A 22129-nucleotide genomic window follows, 5' to 3' on the forward strand; every position below is an offset into this window, starting at 1 on the left:
AGCCTCGATCGATGTGGTCCACGAGACGTTTCTTGACACGTCAGTACTGTGCTTAAGGGTCGTGTCTCCCCTACGAAAGTAACAATCGGATGAGACAACATTTCTAGGAGGGTGACTGAGATTCTTGTCAGACACCCCTTCCTAGAACTGGAACAATTTTGTAATCTCGTTGGTACACTTGTTGTATGTACGTGTGATAAGATGAAGCTGATGTTGAAAAATTATTATATTATATGGTTGATAAGAAAAACCATGAATAAATTGAGAAATGATTTTTAATAATGAACGTCTCTGGACGCTTTATATCTTGCAGGCTTCTTAGAAGTCTTAAGGAAATTTTTACGAAGAATCCAGAGCCTAATTAATGATAAGAGATGCGATAAAGCATATGCGTATAACAGAGAATGTGTTGTTAGTTTATCATGTATTCCAAGCGGTCAGATAGCACTGGAATTTATATTTTCAAATGTTTGAAATTAATATTAATGTTCTTTTATTATTTAATATTATAATACAGTATTCAAAGGCATTAATAAAAACTATAATGGATTTTAATAAATAAAGAAACCAACTTGTTTATTATTTATCTTAGGTATGTTACTTTTCACAACGATCATTAATAATTAATATTAACTGTACAATCGTTTGTGTCCCTGCGTTTGTAATTGAAATTATAGTAACACTCAAACAAACAGTTTCTCGCATACAATATGAACATGTCGTTACACTATACTGCATACAATTCTGGTAACATTCCAAGGCCGTGAGATCACAACAACGAAAGAAATGCTTTTTTCCTCTAAGTTTCATCATAAAGACATTAATAAATTTACATATTAATGAATTTACAAGTTAATTATACTACAAGTGATTGCAAGTAGATATTGAAAATTGTCTACTAAATTTTCTACAGTACAAAGCATGTATAACGTTACTATTGTTCTGTAAAATTTTGTTGCGATAGGGTTTTGATTGGTATATTTCACCAACAGTAACTAAAAAATTTCTGCTAAATTAAGTTTGTTTAGATTTTCAGTCTTCCACTTATATGCATATTATGTATAATATATATATATATTCTTTTTGTTTTAATAGACGCATATAAACCAAGAAATATGTTATATTTTACAGTATTGTGACAATATTTTGTATATGCAGCAAAGACACACAGACATTACAGTAAGCGTACAAAGAGGAAGTGTTAAAATTTCATACCGAAGTCGGAGTACTAATGGTACATTACCGACTCAGGCAAAAAATATAGCTGAATATTTGATTTTAAATAATACACTCATAGATACGAAAATTTTTGTACTAACTTCCCATCGAATACACGTAATACCCACAAATTTACATTAAAATTGCACGTAGTAACAAAAAACGAAACACATTAGCGAATATCTCGAGATGCTCGAAAATTTTTATATCATTTACTTATTGTACAGTGTAAATAGTTATATCGAAGAAGATATCTTTGTTTTACAAATCTAACAATAATCTGTAACACGGCTAGGACATAACAATTAGAAATTGATTCCTTTGTGTTAGGATACCATCCATAACTTTAGTGTCCATGTGAAAGTGTTAATTTATATATATATTATATATATAACCATAAGATGTTGAAGTAATTAATTTACTCGGTGACATCCCTTTGTGTTTGATGAGAATCACTATCAGAAGTTAAACTTTCAATAGCACTATCTTGTTGTAAAACCGTTTCAGAACTCCTAGTCATACATAGTTTATTAGACTTACTTTCTGTGCGATTGGACTTATAATTCTGATCTAGATTCGAATTTACAGTGGAATGTAATGGTACGTTAGACTGAACGGAAACAGGTCTTTGACATGAATGCAACATTAATTCTGGTCCTCCACCGTATGTTGTTACGAAAAATTGCCAGAGTTCCTCTGGTATTTGTCCATAATCTGAGCCTACAAACAATTTTAAAAAACATTAATTCTAATGCTTTGAATAATTCTTTTATAAAATATAATACGTTCGAATACTCACCAACTTTAAGAATGTTTTGCCCGTTTTTATTTATTATAATAGAATTATTATCGATTGGTCCGGGTGGCTGTGTCTCTTTACCGCGCACAAAACTTTGCCATTGTCTTAACCAAGCCATAGCCAAGCCATAAATAGCAGTAGGATTATCTGTATTGTGATTTAATCGTTGAAATACTTCCATTTCGTATTGTCTCCTTTTTTGTAATGATTCATACTTTTCTTCACAGATTGGACATTCATACAAATGTGTACACGCTGGACCACCACCGAATCTGAAAAAATATTATGTTAGTTAATAAAATTCTGTAATTAAAAGCTACATTTATGGAAATATCGAACGTGTAATTTACATCGCACTTACGTATTATACAAATATTCCCAAACTGCTTGTGGAATAGGCATACTAAGCTTATCTACAAACTGTGCTCTAACAGGATTAACACCACCATGTGGACAAAGAAAGTCTGAATTATCTATAGGTCCTGGTTCTGAAAATGTGTTAAAACGATTTATCCACTGCCGCGATACAAAGAAATTTAAATCGGATAATTCTCTAGATGAAATCTCCATCAACTCCATAGTTTTATCACGTAACTGCAACATTTCTGGTGACCACTTCTTATAAAATAACACATACGCTTCACAATGTTTTACTGTTTCTGGTGAAACTTCAGTGACACACTGATCATCGAACTCAAACCACTTATTAACAATAGGATTTAATGCATAACAAGTATAATGCCCACCACCAGCTGTTCCATGATGACAAATAACCGATATCAAGTCGTACATTGTTACTTTCGATACACATTCTTTGTGCAAATATGGTCGCATATCTAAACCTTCTAATGGAAATGAAACGTAATTCGCTATTTTCGAACTAAACATTAGTTCGTGACGAAACCTCTTTAAATGAACGCATAGTATTTCTGGTAATTCTAAAACTTTGGAAAATTTAATTCCGTTACGCAGCTTGTTACACTTTTCACAACTATACATATTATCTCCTTTAAGTTCGTCTGCGCTAAAAAATGCAGAAAGACAGTCGTGAAGGCTAACAACCGGCCCCCAAAACCAAGAGCGCATCCATTGCAAGAACCAAGACAACCAGCCAGATTGATTTGTTACATATACAACATCTGAACATGGTCCAGCCTTCTGAGGAGTTAGAGATCCTTGATGTAACATATCAATATGATCTCTACTTGGAATGGGTAATGATAAGTCTTGAAAAGTTTCTACTCTCGTTGAAATCCTATCGCACGTTAGACATTGTACGCTACTTAACAGTTTACCATCGAATATATCGCTAATGATACTTCGTGTTTTCATTTGTTTCTTCGTTCTATACTTAACAGGTGAATTTTGCGTAGATCTCTGCGGTTGAGAAAACGGTTGATCTACGGTTGACTTTTTTATACTTCTATTCGTAAATTTACTTCTCAGCTTTTCCGACTGAGATACGCGAGAATATCTACGTTTTGTACCACGTTCACCTTCGTCACTAAGAGAACTTTGTTCGCTTACTCCAGAATCACAAGTTTCATATTCGGCGTCAGATTGGCTAGAACCGTTTCCATCAATTTCAGTTTCATCGTCGTCTGACGACTGCTCTCCTAGCCCTTTTAATCTTAAAGCATTATCACGATCATCTTCGATATGTTCTTTCAATTCTTCGTGTAACTGATCCATAAAACATCTTAGAAATTCTTGAGTATCGTGTTGATGGTATCCTCTAAACATTGGATGAACTGTTCTTATACCAGACAATATTCCATGGGGTACAACGTATCCCCTTGTTTTCCTGTTCCACATATCTCGAATAAGGTTTAAATAGCTTAGGCTTAGACCAGGTTTTCTATCTTTGGACATATAGCTAACCATATGACCACAATCCAAAAAGAATTGAGTCAATGGAGGTACATTTGATAAAGCTTGAAGCGCAGCATTCATGTAACATGTATTGCCAATGTTTTGAAGGCCAACAAGACCTCTTGGTTTCCCATTAAAATCTTTGCTTTCATCTGAATCCGTACTATCCGGTGAATCTCCAGATTTTTCATTAAACAGCCCATCTTTCTCATAATTAACTCTATTTATAAGTTCACCATAAAACCTGTTATTTATAAAACATTTTTAGAAACTTATAAAGGATCAACATAAGTAAATGTTTAGAATATTAAATGTTATACTTACTTATCCAAAATAAGTCTATTAAGATCATCCGTTTTACAATCTATATTAACAGGTGCATCACCAGCAAACTTGTTACTTTGTGTTTTAATATCTATTTGTGTAGGTGATCGTGGTGGTGATGGTACATGCCTTGTTATTACTTCCCTTTTACAAGCATAACACCATATACGATTTGTAGAAAGATTCATATGAGCACAATGAGAAGGAATTTTTTGGTTGTGTACAGTGCTGTGGTCCAAATGTGTTTCAGCACACCCGACCCAAAGGCAATCAGGAAACAGGCATAGCCATAAATTAGGCCCGCCTGCATCACATTCACTACATTTTGTAAACCTTTCCTTTTGAGACACAACAGTCTCGATAAATGCGAGATCACAACGATTGGCGATGTGAGGACAGTTCCTCGAACTTAGAGGCATTTGGATTTTGATATTTGTCCTGGTGATTGTTATTGATCATAGGACGCGAAATCGCGCGTATACTTTACTTTTTTACATTCGTTTGAAATTTGGCTTACACGCGACTCGGATGTTACAATCATTTTCTAACCTGATTGAGACATGTCGCTCATGATAATCGAACATTACCCACGAAAACGATTGTCATTGGAGATAGTTGTGTTGAGAACATTAAATATTACAATCAGATAGCCAATACAAAGGAAAAAGTATAAGTTGGCGCGCATGTTGCAGTCGATAATCGAATTTGAAAATCTTTAAAATAAACGTTATGTTTCTCCAAATCATGTTGAAGTTCAGTTTAAGAATTAATATTTGTCATAAATTCCTCCTTTCAAAATGTATTTATATTAAAAAGTATATCAATCATGATATTTATAAGAAAATAGATGTCGCGACATTAGACAAAATGTCAGGGACAATTTTCAAATTGGTACCACTGTGTAGACAATGCAACAGAGTAGGATTTCCCTAGAGTTGGCTGTGACATAACCTAATAATTGAATTGTAAATATATGTACATATACATAACCTTGTTTACCAGTTTCAAACACGGTTCAATTAAAATGGTATAAACATAAGTTTTTAATTCAAATTTGCAACAACATTAGAATATTGTTACATACTAACATTGATGGATTTGTATAAAGCACTTATTTCTCTGTGACTTTCGTTTTGATGTTTCGATTATTTATGTAATAAACGTATATTACATGTTGCTTAGAAAAAAATTGACATGTTAGGATCATTAAAAAGAATTAACTTTGTACATTGTGCAAATAATGTGCTTTCAATTACAAGTAATAAGTGTATAAGGATTAATTTCTTACAATTAAGAACAATAAAACTTGCTGTAACTTGTAAGAACGATGTCGAAGAAACTACGGCAAAACAGAAGAAAAAAACTGTACGAATTCCTGAAATTACACTTATGAATATTGATGGATCTATTACTGTTACTAAGCTAGAACAAGCAGAAAAGCTTGCTAAACGGCATAATTTTTATTTAATAAAGCTGCCATATATTGATACTAAAGGTTCCAGGCATATTTACAAACTTGTAGATCATGCAACATATATTAAAGAAATAGGCACAAGTGAAAAAAATGAAAATGAAAAAAGAGATAAAAATAAAGAAACCAATCAAAATAGAAAAAAAGATCATAAGTACAGAAGTACTAAGTTATTTGAAATATCAGCTAAAATTGATAAACATGATTTAGATACAAAGCTGAATAATATTAATAAGTTACTGGATAAAGATCATGTAGTTAAAATTATATTGACTTACTCTGAAAACCAGAAAAATAAGGTAAAGGAAGAAATCAATGCTTGTAAAAATAATTAGATTAATTACTTTATGTATATAATTTCATTGGATATAAAATTGCATTTAATGTTTAGGAAGAAGTATTACAAGCCATAAAGAAGAATATCCAAGGAGTTATGGAAGGTGAAAAGATATTGGAAACCTGTACAAGATTTACTTATTTACCTTTAAAAGCTGAAAATGAAGAAACTGGAAGTGATAATAAAAAATTTGATACTAAGAAAATATAAATTTTGTATAAATGTGAATATCATAAAAATAACAAATATAAATTAAGATTATTACAGGTCATTTATTGTATTCCATGTATACTTTACTTGAAGTTAGAATAATTAAATAAGCATTAGATTTGCAATCAGTTTTATTTATAACATTATTGATAATAGGATAAGAACACAGATAATAGGTCACGCAATTGTTTCAGGTCATAACTCCGATATTAACGCATTTTTTCATAAATGCGTTAATAACGGTGTTACGACCTGGAACAACAGCGTGGACCACTCTGTATAATACCATTATTATCAGATCCAAGTGAATAAACTAATATAGTAACAATGGTTTATTTATTATTAATAAGTAAATATCTTACTATCTAGAGATATGTTACATATACATATAGTATTGTCTCAACATACAAGTATTCTCTCGACGTTTGTAGTATCTGGAACTGATTTTACTAAAATCTTAAATATATGATTTTCATAAATACATATAAGTATTTGGTCTTAAACTGAGATCTATATTTTCTTAAATCTTATATTATAAATGCTATAAATATGTTTTTTATGATACCCACACAGATGATATTATCTGTTATAAATGAGTTGATTATTCTTAATTAATTTAAATTTTCTATAGAATTCTTTTTAACAAAACAGAATCTTCTATGTAATCTAGTCATGTAAAAATTAAATCTAAAATTGATTATAAATAGTATATGTTTATTATAAATCTCAATAACTTAGTTCTTTTTGCTTTTACAAGTAATTGGAATGCACTTCCTGTTAACTGAACGAACTATTGTAATAGTTAAGTGTTATTTGATTCTTTCAGAAAATGATAAATGTAATGTTGATAACAAGACACAGATTAAAAAATGTGGCACGACTTTTGTGCGTTATGTTATATTAATGCTTCAAATAAACACCTACACTGTTTAAAAATTAATAGATTTTGTTTTGTTTGAAAAACATACATGTGTAAAAAATGTCGGTAATTTTATGGACATTTCACTGTATGACATTTCCTATATTCTACTAAAGAGGGGCATAATTTACCTCTAGGACCAAAGGGTTGAACTTTGACTATCCTTGTTCTATACTGTGATGCATCTCCACAAGTGGCTGTACAACGTGACCAAGAGGACCATTGTGACATTTTGCAATCAACTGAAACTGAGTGGAAATATTCTCCGGCATTGATTCAATCGTAAATAGAATTTCTATTTATTAATAACTTTATTCATTAATAATCGAAGCTCACTTTGATTTTCTTCCGCTTCTTTACGATACGTGCGTCGTCCAGGCCCATCCCTTTGCAAGGCTGTACATTTTCCATTAAAATTTCTTTCTTAAATTAACTATTACATCGACGATAGAGATACTTACAACACGGTGGAATTTTATGGCACTTCTTCCTACGACGCATCTTTTTTGGACAATTTTTACCGTTTCCTCTAGAAGGCACCTAATTATTCAAATTAAATAATTTATGTTAAATGAACATCAGTTTATGTTTCATTTTTATTAATTATGAAAAAATATTGACCAAAATCTCCCTGGTACTCTCTGTATATCCACGACATCCTGCACATTGTGACCAATTACTCCATTCAGATACCTGGCAATCAACGTTTTTCGTGTTTTCCTGTGATTCTATCACTTGGCTGTCCGGTTGTATCCCTTTGAATTCTAATCTTTCTGTAAGAAAGTGGTAAAATGTGATACATAATGTAATTGAAATGTTTTCTACTTTTTTTTTCTGAAACTACACGTTTGAACTATTAATGAAATAAAATGAAATTAAAGCCCCGGGCTCCAGAAACCTTAATCCTATTCTTATCAATCATGCGAAATGAAATATTGTAAAAAGCTGATATTATTAGTATCACCGTGGTGAGCTCGTTTTATCTTCGTGCTGCGTTGATCCTGAGCAGGTATGTGATAGCTGAGAACGCTGCTGACGGACACCTTATAATTTTTCATCGTCGAAGACGCGTTTGTCCTTAATTCTTCTATGTTAGTTTTATGGGAAAGCGTGCACAAAATAAGGGCGAAGATCTCGTTAAAGTAGCGGTCTTTGATGTTTGAGAAATTCTCAAATCTTTTGTTAGTTTACAAATTAATTCCGAACGATGTCCAAGAAGCGAAACTTACTTTGAAAATCTCCGCAAACATTTCTGCAGTCTTGTTCCGTTTGGAAATTGTTGCGGTTTCCACCGCAGCCGGAATAACTGAACAGACGGCAACGACCCACCGTTTGGTTGAAATACGCTCGTAAAATATTTCCATTGCATCCTCCTTCTTTCATCGGTTCCCTGCAGATCTCTGGAATCGAACATTTCTTTCCCTCTATGCTCAAATGAATTCTTATTAAAATCGAGGAGGAGATTTCAACTTACTCTCCGCTTCTTCCTTCGTGAAATCGCACGTTGGAATATTCGCTACGCATGCAGCCTGTTGCAGTTTGCACTCTTCGAGGCTTACATCTTCGTCGTTGTCCCCCATGCTGCTCCAATTTTTGTTAACCAGCCTGGATCTCAATTGGACACCAGGACCACAACTGGAACTGCACGGGGACCATAACGACCACTGCGTGTAACGATCCTCGGAACACTTCTATTTGTAAAAGCAAATAAATAAATTAATAAAGGGATTACAACTGTTGACAGACACTAGGATGGTTTTTATTTACAGCAATATTTTATACTCATTTTCAATGTTTCAAAATTTCTTGCAAAATCAGAATCATTTTTCAATTGAATTTAAAATCAAGTTAGAATAAATAGTTTTAATAACAGATTTTTATTAAATTCATGACGTTGAAGAATTAGTAATGCTTTGTGAAACATTCGTGAGAAATGTTACAGCTTATATGTAAACAACACATGTAAATGAATGAATTGAGTGAGCAGAAGAAAAATGAATTTTTTATTAAAAATAAAAATAAACACTGTCGATTTTCTTTCGTTGCTTCTAACTCACTCGTATCTTGAATTAGTGGATCGTCGATTTCATTTTTCTCACGAGTAAATCTGTCGACTTACGTGAGGATGCCAGTACCATGGATGGATCTGCGAGAAATGGTGCAGGTATGGTTTTCAGTTAAACTAGCGAATTGAACGACGATCATTCTGACAAATTCGAGATTCGTTAGTGATGATCTGTTTATTTTGTGAGTTATTTGAAAGACAATCTCTCAATACGGTCTTCGTTACTTTCACGATGATCGATAATTTGTTAATCATTTTCATGAACGATGAAACAGTAAATGGAAAGCATAGAACGATGTTTCATCTTTGAGTAAATTAACATTAAAGATGCATCGAAACTCGTATAATTTAAATTTTTAAAAGAAACCACCATACAAAAGCGATGCCATCTACTATTTTTAATATGTTACACTCGTCCTATTTCGTTCGCGAGCGAGTCGAACTTGTTACTATCGAGGTGCCACGTGTACTTGTGAGGTTTCCAAAGAAAAGCCGACACTGTTACGCGGCAATTAGTAAATTTCTTGGAAATTCTCAAAGGTTCTGTACCTGCAGCCATTTTTCGGTTACCTCCACCGTCGGTTCCTCTCCTTCGTAATCCTCTCCGTCACCATTGTCCTGTTCCATATCCACATCATTCTCCTCCGTCTGGCTAGACGGTTCTCTTACCTCATCCATATCCCCATCGAGACACGGATCGTTCTCACAGTCGATCGTCTGTTGAAGTTCCGGCCCGTCGGGAATGGATTTGCATTCTTTCCGATGCTTCTTCTCCCGGAAGTTCCTCGATCTGGTCTTGTGACCTGGTCCGCACGTGGCCGTGCACGAACTCCAACTGGTCCATTCGGTTAGAGCGCATTTTTCTGTGTCCAACAGGTGCGCGAAACGGCCTCCTTTGCTACTGCAACACAAAATTATTCTAATGAAGTTGAATGGTAAAAACTTAGACGTTTGAATTCGAATAATCCTTGGAATCCGATCAGCCTGGTAATTTTGCATGAAATTGGTAAATTCGCATTGTCGTCTGAATTTCAGAATGTTCATTCGAGTTATGAAACCACCCTCGACACCCTCGACACCCTCGGGTTTCCTAACAACTTCGGCGAATACTAACTCACGGGGATTTTAACGAGCCGACAGCTGGACAAGTGTCGCTGGAACGGCACAATCCTGGCTCGTTAAAATGCTAGCGGTTTGCATTCACTGGGATTATAAAGCAACGAACGAGCACGTTCAATCCCGTTTCCCAAGCGATTGCGGTTCTCAAGTCGCGAGAAAGCTGCCGCCTGGAGTTAACTACTCTCGAAATAGGGGAATAACTGATCGGACCATGATATACAATATTTTATATTTCGCTTTGATTAATAATTTTGTAAAATGATGGTAGTCACCAGTGAGGACTCTTCCCATAACAGGTCGCTCTGTCAGTTAGGATGGTGTTGCATTTGTTCATCGTCGCAGCAGCTTCGTCCTGATAATGCCTTTGTCTAAGTTTGCTTCCACGACCGCACTCCACGGAACAAGCACTCCAGGAACCCCATTCTGTCACCTTGCAGGCTTCTACATACGTTAGAAATCGCACCGTTTATTAATGACATTTCCGTGAGTTGACGCGTCTGCACTTTCACGTCTCATCAAAGAATTTCAGCACAATTTTAATGTCTAAAGGATTTGAAATTGTACCGATAACGAAATCATTTTTGTTAATTATTTTATCGAACATTTGAAGACTTTAGTACACGTTTCATACAGTATGTAAAATACCATTTTGTGACTAATTAATTCATGTTTGAACTGACAAGCAACATTAAACGATAAATCTCAAATGTACACGCTCGTTATTGCTAATGATGTTTCATCAATTACTGGAAATTATATTTTATATGCGTTCATTAGGAAAATATTTATATATTACATTTAGCTGAATTATAAATCTAAAGAATTTTATTCTATGAGGGTGAAAGTCCTAGCTACGAAATGGATACTATTAAGCTAGAAATATTCTGACATAAGCAGTGCAAAATGCGATGTTTGATTTGATTACGAGTGTGCTATGATAACATCAATTATTTACAATGGACTAAATTGTATCGAATTCTAATAAACGAACAAGTTAAATATAAAAAAATTATTTCAAGTATAATTATTTACCTCTATTTCCTTAGAAATAAACCAGCTTGGGCAAATAATTGAACACCTCACGATATGGAGACTTTGAAAGCAATTTTAAATGAAACGTTTAAATTATAAATAATTAAAGTCATATTTTTATTTGTCATTTATTACCTATCAAAATAGGATTGTTAATTATTAAATATTTAGTCTGTATTTATCTCCATGATCGTGATCAGAAAATAAAAGGAACTACAGTACAAAAGCAATACTTGCTGTTTTTGCGACTACTGCCAATTGTTGCACCTGGATCAGCGGCATCCGCTGAGGTATCCTCGCAGGACTTTTCATAAAGTCTTTGCCGATTCAAGTAAAGTCTCGCAAGGGGTTTCATGTCTAAACCGGAAGGATCGTAAAACGGAGATCTCGAGTCGTTTGGATAGGTCGAAGTGATACGTCGGATGGGTTCTTGTGGTTCTGTTGGCGAATCTGGTGACTGGAAATATTACTTTTTATTATTGTATGCGAAGAGGGTCGTGTAAAATTTTTATTTCAAAAGGTGGAATACAAGTTTTGGATAGAGTTAAATATTTTATATCTTGTATTTGGCAAGGTTCTAAGAGGGAAACTTAAAACCTTAGAACGTTGGAATCTTAAAATCTTAAAAGTTTAGAATTTGAGAAGTTTCGAATTTTAGAATTTTAAAAAATAAATCTACCAATGTTTAAAAACTCAGTTTCACTTACTAAATAAGTAATTCCATCGTCGGTACCTGCATCGTAAGGATACAAATTGAGCTCTTTGTGTTCTATCCAGGAACAATTAGCCAGACACAGTTCCAAGCCTGACACACCGACGATCCAATCCGGTGAAGGATCTAGAAAATCGTTTTTTCTCTTTTCAGCCAATTACGTCAAAAATCTGGTCGATCGAACGTTATTTCTCAAAGTTTAAATTAAAGGGAACGGTGGCAGCGAAACTCTTTGGAAGTTTCACGATAATTTAAGACAAGTTCCCAATGTAATGAAGAAACGTCTCGTTTCAAGATTTCTCCAAGTTATTATAAGATTCGCGAACTAAATGCTTTTCTGCATTGGAAAGCACTTCTGTTCCTGACAATTTCTCGATATCGAGTTCTACTGACGCGAATGGTACTTTAAAATAAAAATAGTAGATAAAATTTTTTGATAAGAAAAAACATTATATTTGAGAGATTATATATCAAGAGTATTTTCTTACCAAGCATGGACACCAAAGACATAAGGTGATGCTTCCGGTCAACCCGGAACACTGCAAAAGTTTTCCCAGTGACATTGGGATAACTTATCCCTCTAGCTTTTATTATCGTTCTAATATGTTCACTCTAGAAATAAATAACAAGATTATACGTAACTATTTCCTAAGAAAAGAATTATTTTAATCATGATTTAACATAAAAGTGGAAGTTCCGAATATATAAATAAAAAGTTACCATTTTAATAAAAATGTAATACTTACCTGAGCCTTTAATTCGGATTCTAATTTTCTGGTTGATCCGTGTTCAGCGACTTGTCGCAGACCTGTACTGGCCATGCCACTGTATTTCCAAAACCCGTAATCTACCGTATGGGAAGCTCCAATAACGTCTGAAAATCGAATGAGCCATCCTTTGCTAGGAAAATCCTGTAAAAATTGCGAAGGAACAAAGTCATTTCCTCAAAGAAATCAGAAAGTCAGATGGCAAATTTCCAACAATTTGCAATAAAATATCCTGTGGTAGATACTTCGGGTACCAAACCCCTGGGCATTCTTACCGAAATGCCACCTACTCAAAGAGAAAATGTTTTTCTCTCTCCTTTTCCTTTTTATAGAAAGATAAAGGAAGCTTAGACTCGGTGGAGATCGATCCTATCGCACTGTCGATTTTATTTGACGAGTTCTTACGTGCCTTGGGGTGAGTGTTCCTCGACCAAAGTCCCTCGAAAGTAACTTCGTACTTTGCCTCGTCGCAGGCGCAACACTCTTGCAACACTGGTCCCTGATCGTCCGCTTCGGCTTTCGAGTCTTGACATATCTTCAGAACTAAGTTCCCGTCATCCATGTACCATGTATCCGGCGTTTCCAATATCGTCGCTCTGTAACACGGTCGAAGAAAATGGAAGAACGCGCGTTAGCAAAGATCGCCTAACATTAGGGATATTAAACTAAAGTTAAACGTATCGTTTCTTCAACGGAGAGACATGCGGGAATATGGACAATTATCGTTCATGCTTGTTATTAAAATATCCCTTCACCTGATAAATATGCAACCGCTACCTTCGGAAGGGCTGGTCCAAGCCACAGAAACCTCTTCTTTCGGCACCTTCGAGGTCTCCACGACAGCGTTTGGACATATCTCTGAGTACCTTGTTAACGCCTCATCCTGAAGATCAAAAACTCCGATGTCCATCGAGTCACCTTCGGCCTCAGCCTCGCTGGATATCAGAAACCTGGTGAATTTTCGTGGGATAATGCCGGTGCTGTCGGCTTGCACCGTTACTGTAACACAAGAATCCACGTCTCTTTGTTCCCAGTATTTTGTCAAAATTTGTCACGAAGAAACATTAATTTTCAATCGTTTCGTTATTTAACTATGGAACGTTCTTTATTCACATTCATGATTTCAATCGAGCGTACATGCAATTCCATCAAAGTACATAAATTACTTTCATGTTGGAACCATCATTTTATTACCAGCATTTCGTAACCCATTGTCAGTTCACGCGTGTACAGATTTATTTATCGGGACGTTAAAATGTTTCCCCCGCCATAAATTTTCACCTCTGCAAAGAGTATTTGATATTGAAAAGGCTTGCAGAGTTGCAATCGCAAATATCATTTATCAGTGCATTTATTCGTGAAACATTGTTTTTCTTTCACCTCCGTTCGACAGGAAAATATAGGCGAACAAGTTAACGCTAGTTTTAATCTTCAAATTGAGTTCCCACATTTTCTATATGGAGGAAATATTCGTGTGCCTGAAATAGAGATATAGAGGCTGGTTGCTCCGTGGCTCGCTATTTATATAACTTCGATTAAACACGGTATACCCTGAATCCGGCAAAATATCCAAGGCAAACATGAGTTTTTTCTTTTATAGGTTTTCAATAAATCGTTGCCGTTCGAAATAGCCGAACTAATATATTATATTTCTGAACATAGAAAACTACAACTGTGAATAATATAAATCCAGTCATGAAATTCAGAACTGCGTCAGCAAACCGTGACTCATGACCTCCCACGATTGTTCCCATAACCCTGAATTAGAAGAATTAACAAAAAAGGGGGGAGAAACAGAATTAAATGAAACCTTCGTCGGTATATCGTGTTTCCCACGCTGCCACGCAGAATTGATAGGAAAGAAAGGTTAATTTTACAGTTGAATGTCAGAACCCTTTCGTTCCCATTGGCGCCTACGAAAATCATCCGTAGGCCCATCAGGGATATTACTTATTGATTTGCAATCGATGATAGCAAACTATACTACTCGAGAAATGGAGGGCATACAGAGTTCGTAATTCTACAATATAAAGATGTCATATGTAGAAATGAAAGTAGAATATCCTTTGTATATATAGAGAGAAAGAGATATGATAATGTAAAAGGAAGAAGCTCCTCCAGCAATTTCTGATATCTCTGAAACGATTGATTTTTCGAAACAAGTTCAATAAAAAAGAATATGAAAGGTAAATTTGAAACAGTTTAAATTAAGAAAAATTAAATTAATAAAATAATTGTTAAGAAACGAGAAGCAAAGTATTGGTTTTAGTTAACGTTAGAAGCTCGAGCTCAGTCTTGTGAATTTAGTTGTCACGTTGCTTGATCGCTTCTCCGTTTACGTCTTTAGAAACCCTTCGAACATAAATCGAGGAGATTTGTTGTCTGCACGACAAGGTTTAATCGAATTCCCGATAATGCGAGTTCTTGTCGTTCTTTTTCCCCTCCCTTTTTTTTTTTTTTTTATTCACTAGGCTTCTTTTCTTCTCGATCTCTTTCTCTCTCACCTATCTTAAGTTATTTCGTGCAACTCCACAAAACTAAGATCTTTTGTTTTCAGAAGAGCTGGATTTCTATTATATCTTTGTTTTTCTTTTTAAAAAGCACTAAAAGGATTTACTTTTCTATCACCGGAGGCTTCGCGTTTCCAATCAAACTTTATTTACTTCGTTTAATGTTTTCCAATCGAAAAGGAAACTGTTGAAAAATTGTACCAGTTTTCTTTTAACACGTCGGTGAGGATTCATTTTGAAAACGAATCGTTAGAAATAGAGAAATTCTTGGTGCAATAAAAATTCGTTTTATTACACCGAGGACAATACTGTATTCACTTTGCGGCGTATCCTTACTATTCGTTAAATCCTCTTTTTATCACTGCAGAACCTGGGTTCGAAGGATGATCGTAAACCATATTCTCTCCTTTCCTTTTCCATTGTGTTTGAATTGGAGATGAAAGGAAAATATAGTAAGCCAATTTTTCAAATCGAACCACTTTTGCCAGAGACGCGAATTAAATCATTTAATTTAAATATAATTTTCAATATTCTCGTGAAAATCTTTACCATTGATATTTTTACATATAATTGAAAATAAACAATTCGTATGGAAATGAAATCCTTTGCGTTCGTTATAAAACTGCATTGAGTTTTGTTTATGCGATATCGTTTGATTAAAAGGAAAGCCGTGTTTTCAATAAAAGCAAAAATCTGTAGCTTTCGAATGCAAGAAAGCAACAAGGAAAATCATTCTCGAATAATCGTTGTTTTGAATTTTCAAAGGTCAATTGATTTCCAATTTCAATTATAAAGCGAATAAATGTACAATTAAAATGTTATTTAAAACGTTGAATATTATACTGGTGGCAAATTATTTCGGTGTAAAATTACGGTGTTTCACTTACAATCATAAAACAGATATAAAATTATAATAAAAAAAACAAATCACGAAAGAATGAAAAATATATTGCCTGTTAATTTCATTTCATCGCCACTTTATTTTATAAAATTCCATTGAATAGGAACGCGTGAATAATGAAATTACTCTTTCTCTTTAATTTCATCGGATAACTGCACTTCACCTACGATAGAGGAAATGTCACGGAACTATGTAAAATAGGCCGGTATAATTTCAGCCGGAAACCGGAATTTGAAAAAGCTTTATCCACTGAACAAATACCGGTAGAAGCGTGCACGATTTCTCCGAACAACAACGTTCTCGAAACACGACTGGTCCCTCTGGTGCGAGGTGCTCATTGTTCGTCGCGTGAAACGTCTTGCAATTGCAACCGAGTGCAAGCAGTGCATTCGTCGAAGCGCATTCACGCAGAACTCGCACCTGGCTGGTAGCCAGCGTTACGTAACGCATTAATTCACAGACTCGTCGGATTTGCATGCTTTAGTAGCCATGGATCGTCTCCGGGCCACGTCGACCGGCTTAGTTTTCGATAATTGCATCGCGCGTTTCGCTCGATAGTCGACAAAGTGGATTAAACGTGGTCGGGGACCGATTAATCGCGAGCTAGGCACGCGAACGTTCAATCGATCCAACTTAATTGACGATGAACCAATGGACACACACGGTTGAACAAACATCTACGAATCAGAAATAAAGAATTCTATCCCTTCGATCGTCTTTAGAATGAAACTTAATTCAATCCCCCCGTTCTTCCTTTAGAAATCTTTAAAAATATTTTTCCTGCAGAAGCCTAATTAGTATAAGATTTATATAATTTGGAAATTGATAAATGATATAAACAATTTCTATAGCTGATTTTGCTGCTTAGGTAATAATTGAAAACGGTGTATTCTAGTGGATTTCTCGTCTTAGACAAACAAACAAGCAATTTGCATTCGACTGCTTTCAACTGCGAGTCCATTTAACTGTTCAAAGTAGTCACGAAGAGAATTAAAACTTCCACCGGTTTCATTCGAGTCTTCCCTAACTTCTCAAGACAAAGTTCATTACGTCCGCGTCGTATCAGTCAAACCGCGTGTAAATTTATTTATTCTAAATGAAACCTTAGTACAGTTTCTCCGAAGTTCGTCTTAATTTAAAATCCTTTCGCAAGTAAAATAAAACAGCCACCTACCAGTGTATCTAGTGTTCGGCATGTAGGAGGAGACCGTTTCCGTTCGATTGAACAATGTGATGAATAAATGGTACTTTTCATCAGCATTCGAACGAGGCATCGTCGTTCCGTCTATAAGTCTGCTGCATTTTGATGCACTCGTGCTGCATACTGCCATTAACAACAGCAGAAAATTGCAGACGTCCCTTAAGCGTTTCATCCTCTGTAAAAGGAATGAAATATAATTTAAATACATCGATATAGCGAACGCGTTGGCGAATGGCAATGCTGCAAGTGATTCGCGAAAAATCTACCGGTTCCATTAATTTTCCGAGTCACCAGTCAAGAGAAAATTGTCTAAAACTGGCGCAGTAAATAAGAATGATGCGTCACGGGTGGGATTAGGATCGGAAACCGATTGACCCAATTTATCCACGAACACCCACAACAGATGGTGGGACACGATGAGTTTTCGTTTCGCGCGAATCTGGTGGTTACTTTGCTTTTCTTTTTCCTTCGAGGCGAAAAGTGGAAAATTTCAAGGATCATCTTGGAAAATTCACGACACGTGTGCTAAATGATAAGAAAACAACCGATATTCTCTTTGATATTTTCGTTACGATTAATTTAGAATTATCTTTCCAAGAAAATCAGCACGATTTCTTTTTTCAAAAGATCGTCACTCCTCGCCTCTTGTAATTGGCGTAATGCGGTTACGACATTGATTCTTTCTCGGACACATAAACGGATTCGTCGCAATCACCACGGCCAAGATCTTCAACAAGGCAAACGTCAATGATACGTTCAGACCCTCGTCATTATTATATAAGAAAAAATCGTATTATCAGTCGATTGAACAGGGTACGTCAATTTTAATAACCTTCCGATTTTAGGATAATTTATGTATTAAAATTTCTCAAATCAGACGAAGGTAATTGTTACTTTTATTTTTTTTAAGCCTTGAAAATTCCTCTCTCCCGCCACTTTTGTACACCCACCTAAATTGTTTCAGGGATCTTGAATCATTGTTTCAGGGAAATTCACGTGCTCAAAGCACAAACCTCGACCGAACCGTTCGAAGAACTGGAAACAACTGAGATTCGACCCTGCGAAGAGCGCGCAAATTTGTAAACATATCCTGACTCGTCTCGTTGAACGGATTATATTTGTATCTCGTGGATGCGGTTCGATAACGATTGACAATCGTTTATCGAACGTTCGCGTAATCTTTGATGACGTATCGGTGGTCGGACGTGATTTCCATATTACGTCTGTTAATTATGTAACGGGCGTGCATTGTGCAACGGTGAATTCGGTGGATAACGAACGGTTTGAAACGCGAAATGTCACTTTGCCGGATGCCACCTTCTATTAAATTAGAATGCGAATATCCCACGGGGAAGCACGTGAATGCCGGCCACCGGAACGTCGCCAACACGTGCGAGAAAACGTGTGTTCGTACTACTTAGCCGCTTGCTGCGTACGCTAACACGTACACGCGTACTACTGGCTGAGTCATCTTGGCAAAAGCGCAAACGAAACGAGCCCAATTTCTTTTTTTCTTTTCTTTTGTGGCGCCATGTTACAGAACACTACAAACACGTTTCGAATGCTAAATTGTTGTTAATCAATATTATTAACAATGAAACAGATCGATGGAAAGGTAAGAATAAATCAAAGATATAAAATTTATTTTGTTAACTTGATTGAAAGATTTTTCGAAATATGATATTGATATATTATTTTTGTTGAATGGACTAGTATGGAGAACAAAGACGGTGCATATAGGGCAGGATATTTGATTCGTCCTGGCGTACTGCCATTCACGTTGTATCCTCGACCGCACAGCACCGACAGAAATTTAAACAATACCTAAGCCACGAGACCATGATTTTCCTGTCTCATTACTCCAGAATTTACGCAACTCTGTTCACGAATTCCATTGGCATTCGGCTGGCTTTCCATTTTCACGAATCGCCTAGGCCACCCTCGTTCCACTCGTTAACTTCTTTTCACGTCATGCTTGACGAACCATCGTATAGGTATTCGTTGAACTTTGATTTTACAATAGCAAAGTGTAAAGCTCGTTCGCTCCTTTTGTTTCCATATTTCAAAAAACGTATTGTTTGTTCGTGTAATTTCGTGCAGTAAATTTCATTAATCGAGACCCAAAAAAGTTTCATGTATTGGAAAAATAATTTTTAGAGGAACAGTATAAAATTTAGAAAATGATATGAAGTACAGAAATTAAAATTATAGCTCTCTCCGCGGTCCGCCGTTAAGGTAAAAATGAAAATTTTATGAATAGTTCATTAGTTTCAACGATTCTCCAAGATATTATTACATGATACCCTTCTAATTACGATTCATAATTATTCCTACACGAATGATACGTAATGCTTTCTCTAAAAGACAATCATTCAAGAAGGTAGAAAACTCTTTTGTGTCCCAAAGAATCTTCAGCCTTTCGAAGAGCATATTCAGTTTTTTTTTTTTTTTTTTTTTATCTGAATTGAGAGTAGAGGCTGATTACCCCTATTATGTGAGAGTAGGTGAGGAAACGAGGCTCAAGAACGAATGAAGCGGAATAAAAGGAGAGAATAGAAAGGAAAGAGGCTTCAGGGATTGCGTCGAGCGGAGTGAAACTGTGAACGACAGATTGTAAAGACTGCCAATACGTCATTCGAATGTCAATAAGTCGGGGATGCAAGGTTTCGAGCTACCAAATGGTAGCAATTTTCCTAGAGGCATCGTTATGAAGATCCGAATAAAAACTATTATACACTGTAGATTGTAAAAATGATAATTCTCCCCCTCCCTCAGGTATCCCCGGGGAAAATGACAAATATTTAAATCAAAGCTATCCTTGAAAGATGTTATCAACAGGTAAACTACTTCCTAAGCTTCTTATTTCATATATTTTATCTGGCGTATAGATGTTTGTGTATTTACGTCGCTCGCTAAAAACACAGATTTCTCAGTGAATCGGAAACGGATATTCCAGGAAAGTCGAATAAAATACTGATTGCGTTTACTTTTCGAAGGAAGCCACGATCGAACGTAGAATTCAACGAATGAATGTCCAATCGGAAATCAGAGGGAAAACATCGGTCTATCGGGGTGATTGTTGATCCAGGTTAAGGAACAGGGAAATTTTTCACGCATGTTAAATTAACCCTTTCACTAGGAGTTTAGGGTAAAGAGAATTGTTAATTGTTGAAAATGATATGAAATACAAAATTATATTAAAATTAGAACTGAGAATCATTAAAAATGAGAACTCATATTTGTAACGTCTAAGGTACACGTTTCAGTAAAGTAAAGAAAATATCTCGCTTCCCGCAACTTTCTCAAAGTAATTTTTAGAAAGGAAACAGATGAATGGTTTTAACCTAAAGTGATTGATGAACGCGATCAAATAGATGAAAAAGTGTACTCGCTGTATTCCGCCTGTTACATTATGAATCGATGAAGTTAAATTTAAAAAAAAAGGGGAAATATTTTAACGTGAATAGAAACCTTCCTTAGTGCAAGTAATAAACATTGTCAACGCAAAATTTCAATATTCACCAACTATTCCAATTACTGGACAGTTTTCATAAAAGAATGAAATTTGTACGATGTCTGTTTCAATTAAATTCTTTTTCATTTACACGATGTTTTTTCAGTTTCCTTTTTCATTTACCTTCAACGAAATGGCGGTAGAAACGGTACTCGCCGAGATACCGCGTATTTTCGTATAAACAATAAAAATTTAAATTTTAATTGATGATGTAGACGGTTCGAAAGATCGTTATTTATCGCCTTGAAACGTACACTTCGGGTCAAGATCATTTTCAAGAGCGATCGATCGATCGTTTTGCATAAATTAATTTATGCTTCCATTTCATTCGACCCGATTTTTTAATAAAATGTCCTAGGTATTTCATCGTTCGTGATAAATTCTTACAATTTTTAAAAACGAACATCGTATCGTCGTGTACCTATATATTTCAATGTAACACGGTAGCGGTGTAGAATGAAGAATGAAACGCTCTTTCCCGCATTTATCAACGTTCCTCTCCAGCAATACCTTTTACATAGCTCGTACATAAAAACGTTGCAACACTTTTTTTACCTTCATTTATTAAAGCTATCTCTAAAATCTTTACTAAAACAACGTACTAAAATTTTCGGATAACAGAAATAATTTTTCTTTTACGATACAATTATTGTTATTTTATAAATGATTAGAATTTATAATATTCTTTTAACTCGAATAATTACTTACAATGTCAAACATAATATAAAACTAATATTAAAAAATAAATAAATTGTGGTACTTACCATGGTGATGATCGGAAGAAAACTGCACACTGGTCAGGAAACACGTGCACTGGTTTTAAAACGATTGGTTTTGGTGCTTCATGTCACGTGCGTAAACGAAAATCGTCAATAACATCCTCCCCGTTCGGAGGTCGGCGCGTAACTGAGCCGACTGAGCGCCTCGCGCCGCGCGGCGCTGTCGTCACTGGCGGCGGCCAATGCAGAGGGAGCCATTTCCACTCGCGTTTGGTACCTGAAACAACTAAACATAATTAATTATTTCGAAAACCTACTTTGGAATTGAGCTTATTATGCATTTCACTTGTTAATTAGCGAACTAACTTACTTTGGCAACTAATTATTTATTTAAGAAAATGCTTTTTCTCAAATACAAGAATGTTTTCTATGATGGAAA

General features: G+C 35.2%; 4 protein-coding genes across 12 annotated transcripts in view; 1 reads left to right on the forward strand and 3 right to left on the reverse strand.

Moving 5' to 3' along the window:
* Positions 1-1390: 1390 nt before the first annotated feature.
* Positions 1391-4814, reverse strand: LOC114877645 (ubiquitin carboxyl-terminal hydrolase 20). Its single transcript, XM_029190503.2, has 4 exons — positions 4214-4814; positions 2379-4133; positions 2018-2289; positions 1391-1938 (listed from the first exon to the last, which is right to left on the reverse strand). The coding sequence occupies exons 1-4, from the start codon at positions 4630-4632 to the stop codon at positions 1637-1639; spliced, it is 2748 nt and encodes a 915-aa protein (XP_029046336.1). The 5' UTR covers positions 4633-4814; the 3' UTR covers positions 1391-1636.
* Positions 4815-5159: 345 nt separating this feature from the next.
* On the forward strand, positions 5160-6356 carry LOC114877647. Its single transcript, XM_029190506.2, has 2 exons — positions 5160-5983; positions 6076-6356. Exons 1-2 carry the CDS (start codon positions 5408-5410, stop codon positions 6229-6231), a joined length of 732 nt encoding a protein of 243 aa, XP_029046339.1. The 5' UTR covers positions 5160-5407; the 3' UTR covers positions 6232-6356.
* LOC114877643 (spondin-1-like) lies at positions 6345-21825 on the reverse strand. 9 transcript variants are annotated; one of them, XM_029190496.2, is made up of 17 exons: positions 21736-21825; positions 17431-17632; positions 13601-13844; positions 13255-13441; positions 12825-12989; positions 12567-12690; positions 12074-12204; positions 11634-11823; positions 10607-10775; positions 9765-10116; positions 8625-8841; positions 8380-8550; positions 8115-8237; positions 7772-7923; positions 7612-7690; positions 7487-7546; positions 6345-7398 (listed from the first exon to the last, which is right to left on the reverse strand). In XM_029190496.2, exons 1-17 carry the CDS (start codon positions 21736-21738, stop codon positions 7223-7225), a joined length of 2745 nt encoding a protein of 914 aa, XP_029046329.1. In that variant the 5' UTR covers positions 21739-21825; the 3' UTR covers positions 6345-7222. The 9 variants fall into 9 exon arrangements, with proteins under 9 accessions (XP_029046329.1, XP_029046327.1, XP_029046331.1 ...); XM_029190494.2 differs by having other exon boundaries at positions 9765-10113; positions 11604-11823; XM_029190498.2 differs by having other exon boundaries at positions 9885-10116; positions 11604-11823.
* The window catches only part of LOC114877640, a 45912-nt gene continuing 45524 nt past the window's right edge, over positions 21742-22129 (reverse strand). The window contains exon 13 of the mRNA XM_046286890.1: positions 21742-21976. Within this exon, the coding sequence (XP_046142846.1) occupies positions 21819-21976 (158 nt within the window). The 3' untranslated portion in view covers positions 21742-21818. The remainder of the gene's footprint in view (positions 21977-22129) is intronic.

Source organism: Osmia bicornis, chromosome 8, assembly GCF_907164935.1.
Source record: "Osmia bicornis bicornis chromosome 8, iOsmBic2.1, whole genome shotgun sequence".
In the NCBI taxonomy this organism is placed as follows: domain Eukaryota; kingdom Metazoa; phylum Arthropoda; class Insecta; order Hymenoptera; family Megachilidae; genus Osmia; species Osmia bicornis.